Here is a 5,229-nt window from a genome sequence, read left to right as displayed (position 1 = left end):
TTGTTGTGCGTTGGTCACTGGACCCTTTTATAAGGACTATTGTGTAATGCAAAATCTAGGCATGTTGCAATGATCATTTTAACCCCAGGTATTCAAATACAGGTATGCTACTCAACTGGCTTAAACTTGCAGTACCTGTATCTACTGAAGAGGGCCATAAGGAATAATCAAAATATCCCAGTTTGGAAAACAAAAGTGTCACCGTCTTATTAATTATATCATTCACAGTGACTAGGTGTGGCAGAGCGAGGATTTTTGTCCTTGGATAAAATACCATGCTCTATCCTATATCATTCTAACCATAAACCGAATAATTTCTCCAGATGTCCCAAAACCACATGGAGGCGTGGTGGCTCAGAGGCTTCAAAGGCATCGGAGAAGGTCTGTGCTCCAGCAGTTTGAGGCCTAACAGCGTGTGATGGAGTGAATTCCTGTCATTTACCTCAGCTCCTGCCAACCTAGCAATTCAAAAGCATGTTATTAAGTACAAGTAGATAAATAGGTACACTTCGGTAGGAAGATAACAGTGGTCTGTGTTTCACCACACATTGCGCTGCGGTGTGACGTGACCACGGAAACGTCTTCAGACAGTGTTGGCTCAAAGGCCTGGAAACTGAGATGAACCCGCCCTAAAGTTGGCTATACCTAGCGGAGTAAAACCCGCAAGAACTCCTTACCAGAAGTCACATAGCCAAAGGTTCTTGTAGTCACGGTCCCCATTGTTTCTGGAAGGCACCAAGACAGACATGAGCGAGAGGGATTAAAGTTACAATAGCAATAAATGTTCTGACCTAGGCTTCCCAAGAGCATGAAGCAGACTCCTTGTCCTGACAAAAAAAACCCTTTTATTAAGTTACTGTGAATCCCTCTCATTCACCTTCAGCAAAGTCTTTCAAAGGAGAATTTCCAGTCACGGACCTTATCTGGCTTGGAGAGCTGCCAGGCCGATATCTTCAAAACTTGGCAAGGAGTCTCTGAGACTCACAAACCAATTAGGTGAACTAATTTGTCTCCTGCAAACTCGACTCCCCTTTCGCTCTTTTATTTCTTCTGGCAAGGGCCATTCATCGTCCACCTGTGGCCTTACTCCCAAGTCGACCCTTGTTCTTTAGCTGTTCCCTTCGTCTGGCAACTGTGCATGAGCACACCGGGAACAGGCTCCAGCTGTTCGTCTGCCTCACTGATGTCTGACTCCGAAGCCAGCTGATAACTGGCATCCGTCCCTGGCCCCCACTCTGCCTCCGACGCAGAGCTCTCATCCGAGCCTTCCCCAGACTCCAGGACTGGCCCATGTTCCTCCCCAACCTCCTCACTGTCCGAATCTGTTGCCAGCTCCACTGGCTGTTGGCGGGCCACAACAATAAATAGAATCCCAGAGGAGAGGAAACCTTTTCATCACAAATCATTTAATGTATAATTTATGGTAAGGAAACACTTATGTCTGACTCAAACACCATAGATAGTGTGGAACCAATGGTTTTACATGGTAACCCCACCCCAATATAAAAGTAAACACATTGAACATACAGTGTAGAACCAGTCTGGGAAATACATAAATACTCCGTATGTTTAAGGCTACTCAAGTCTCATATAAATATAAATGGCAAGACATTTGACTCCTTAAAAAAATAGTCCCAAGTCTGAACACCAATATGTGCAAGAGGTAACACGCCTGCCTGCCTGAAAGTAATTGGATGAGTCTGGCCACAAGTGAGTAACTTAAAAAGAGTTTTGCTCAACATTTAGTAGATATGAATAACCGGGCAGTTTCCAGAGAAGATGCTTGTACATTCAAAAAAGATTTGGTGCTAATTTTCTATTTGATAAAGACAAACTCTGAAAGGAGGCAGAATTAGACACAGTTTTCAATCTGGTTTCTTAAATTGTGTTTAAGCCATCTTTTGTCCTGGGGGGGCGGTGTCGGGTCTAATGGCTACATTGGCACAGATGATTAAGCAAGCATTATGCAAAAACATGGTTTGCCAAGAACAGGGACGCAACCTGATTTAACTCCCGTTAAGTCACTTTCTGTAAAATGAAGCAGTTAAAATAGATTGCTTTTCATGCAATTACAGTATTCGCTGTCATGAACAATGTAATTGTACGAACTTGCACTTCATGCAATTAAAATATTCACACCTGCTTTCATGCAATTACAAGTATTTACCAGAAAACAAGCAAATACTGTATATTCTCTTGCCTGTGGCATGGCCTTCTCGGCTTAACTCGCCATGGCTACTCTGCAAATTCTCTGTTGCATTTTCTTTTGCTAGCAACATATTTGCAGGCAAGACCCACTCACTGAGCTTAAATAGATTGACTTTGGGAGTCATCAACAAGATTAAAAAAATCCTTAGGTATGTTGTCCTATCGAACAAGGGACCGCCGTTCTTTTGATGCTGTGAAATAATTTGCTATCGGCTCTTGACTAAACATTTTGCTATACAGTTGTGTCAGCTTCCTGAATGGAAATTGTGAATCACATAAGCCATCCGACCAGAATGATAATACTTTTGGGGAGGGGAAGGTTATAAAAAATAGGCAAACTTAAGCAACTACCGTATTTTTCGGACTATGAGATGCACTTTTTTTGTCTCCCAAAAGAAGGCAAAAATGTCTGTGCGTCTTATAGACTGAATATTGCCGAAGACCGGCCCGCCTGCCAGTCATTTTTTGGCCTCTGCACGTCCTTTTTTCGGGCCTTTTTCAGGCCTTTTTGTGGCCCATTTTGGGCCACTGTTTTCAAGGCTTTTTGGCCTGTTTTTGAGGCTTTTTTTGGCCCATTTTGGTGGCTTTATTGGCCCGTTTTGGGGCTTTTTTCAGCCCATTTTTGAGGCTTTTTTGGCCCATTTACGGGGCTTTTTTAGCCCGTGTTCGGGGCTTTTTTCAGCCCATTTTTGAGGCTTTTTTTGGCCCGGTTTTTTTTTTTGAAAAAATGGACCGAAAGAAGCATAAAAAATGGGCCGAAAAAGCCTCGAAAATGGGCCGAAAAAGCTCCCAAAATGGGCCATAAAAAACCTCAAAAACAGGCCAAAAAGCCTTGAAAACAGGCCGAAAAAAGCCCCGGAAACCGGCTGAAAAAAGATTGGAAAAGGGCCAAAAAATGATAGGCCAAAACCTTTTTTTGTTGTTTTCCTTTTCTAAATTCAGGTGTGTCTTATAGTCCAAAAAATACGGTATATCTCCAAGGAGATGCTAAAAAAAAAAATCCTTGTGTTGGTTCCTTGGGTCAATATGGGCATTACCAAGTATATTTTTGGTACAGCGTGGATGTAGTTTGGCTTGGCCCATTTCTTTCACAGATGGCCATCTGCTGTTCTCTCTGGCCTCCCTTTCATTCTGTATACCACCCAAGGTGTCTATCACTCATCAATTGTCCGTTCTTCTCCAGTGACTCTCCAAGCGAACAGTCCTTCTGATGGAACACTGATGGGATGATGGAAGGCTGCAAGGAGATCCACCATACCTGGAATGTCTGCTCCATTTCAGAACATCCCTTGTTGCAGCTGAGCATGAAAAGATCTCCGAAAGGGCCTGCGCGGCCCAGTGTCTGTTTCAAACTTTCTCTGCTCTAGAACCGAATTTCGTTCGCTTTGGTACTAACTGCAGCAACGTGTGAGGACTTTACGGAATGAACTTTCTTTAATAGCTCCTCTGTTTTAGAGTCTTGAGGTTATCCTTCATTAAGAGACTCGTACCAACTTTTCCATGGTTTTCAGTGGAAACACTATGCCCTTTTAAAAGCAACCTTGTTTGTGCTTTGAATTTTCTTGCATCTAGAGTTCTTCCTCATTTTTTCAATTTGGATCATGTGGTTTTTCTTTTGAAAGAAAGCTTGGTGTTCGCTCTTCCATTAAAATTTTTTTTTTCCTGCAATGAAAATGTGGGCCGTTTTATTTGCTCTCCAAAATGGATCTTCAGGTTTATTTTGCAGCGCTGCATTCCAATTTGCACAATTTCTTTTGCATTGTAAACCATTCTCTGTGCAAAAAAGTTTCTTTTCATTTGTGGGGTGAAGTACATCTCCCTTCCTTACAAAGGGAATGTGACATGTTCCAGAATAAACGTATTTTGTTACTAAGATATTTTGTCGGGCGGGGGGGGGGGTGTTTTATTAAAAAAAAAGCAGCAGGCTTTTGTATTCCTTTCCCAACTCTGTTTGCATCTCTTAATTTGATCTGTTCTTTAAAAGTCTTGGAAAGCCGGGTTTCAGAGGACCTTCTCGTCAAGTAGTTTGTTGATCCCATCGCATATTTTTTTGAGGTGTGGACGGCATTCTCCATCCAGGCTGTAGAGAGCAGTGAGGAATTCAACAGCGGCGAAGTGATCGAAAACGTGGTTGATCCGCGCATGAGACCTGGCTGTCAGGTGCCGCTCTACAAGTTCATGGACGAGATCTTTGCACTCGTTCAACAGTCCCGAAAGAACGTTCTTGTCAAAGGTGAACTCCACTTCGTAAAAACTGACCAACGTCATGGCCGCCTGATTCAGCTTCTTGCGTAATTTCTCAACGATCTCCATCTCGTCCGCGTTGAACTGGTTGTTTCGGTAGAGAATCCCGATCTTGATGGCGACTTTGATCAAGTCTTTCATAACCTTGTGGGCTTCTTTCTTGTTTTTCATGTGCTCTATGGTCACTTTGAACAACTCGTCGAAGATTTCGCTGCTGGTGTCGTCAATCAGCATGTTGGCCATCGTCTTGCTCGCCATCTTGCTCAAAATCTTCTTCTGGGCTTGTAAAGCAAGACTCTTGGAACTAAAGTGATCAGGACCTAAAGAACACAACACGGCAACAAGAGAAAGAGAGAATTAATTGCAAGTCATTTGTAATATATCTCATAATTTAACGTAAGCGCTGTCACCTTTATTTCACTCTTGTTAATAACCTAGGAGAAGAAAGCTATGAGCAGCAGTGGCGCAATGGTTAGAGTGCAGTATTGCAGGCTATTTTTGCTGACTGCCGGCTGCCTGCAATTTGGCAGTTCAAATTAGAATTAATCAGTGGAACAACTTGCCTCTAGAAGTTCCATGCTCCAACACTGGAAGTTTTTAAGAAGAAATTAGATAACCATTTCTCTGAAGTGGTGAAGGGTTCTTGCCTAAGCAGGGGGTTGGACTAGAAGACCTCCAAGGTCCCTTCCAACTCTGTTACTCTATTCTAAAACATTTATTCTATTCATCAGGCTCAAGGTTGACTCAGCCTTCCATCCTTCCAAGGTGGGTAAAATG

At 42.8% G+C, this 5,229-nt stretch overlaps 1 protein-coding gene across 2 annotated transcripts in view; it reads right to left on the bottom strand.

The window, feature by feature from the left end:
- Positions 1–1,385: 1,385 nt before the first annotated feature.
- TIPE3 (TNF alpha induced protein 8 like 3) overlaps positions 1,386–5,229 on the bottom strand; it is a 28,161-nt gene continuing 24,317 nt past the window's right edge. For both annotated transcript variants that reach the window (XM_034432680.3, XM_034432681.3), the window contains exon 2: positions 1,386–4,772. In XM_034432680.3, the coding sequence (XP_034288571.1) occupies positions 4,210–4,772 (563 nt within the window). In that variant the 3' untranslated portion in view covers positions 1,386–4,209. The remainder of the gene's footprint in view (positions 4,773–5,229) is intronic.

The sequence above is a fragment of the Pantherophis guttatus genome, chromosome 13 (assembly GCF_059756535.1).
Source record: "Pantherophis guttatus breed Tessera chromosome 13, ASM5975653v1, whole genome shotgun sequence".
Classification (NCBI taxonomy): domain Eukaryota; kingdom Metazoa; phylum Chordata; class Lepidosauria; order Squamata; family Colubridae; genus Pantherophis; species Pantherophis guttatus.
Note: the sequence above shows the minus strand (reverse complement) of the source record. Positions and strands in the feature narration are given on the sequence as shown.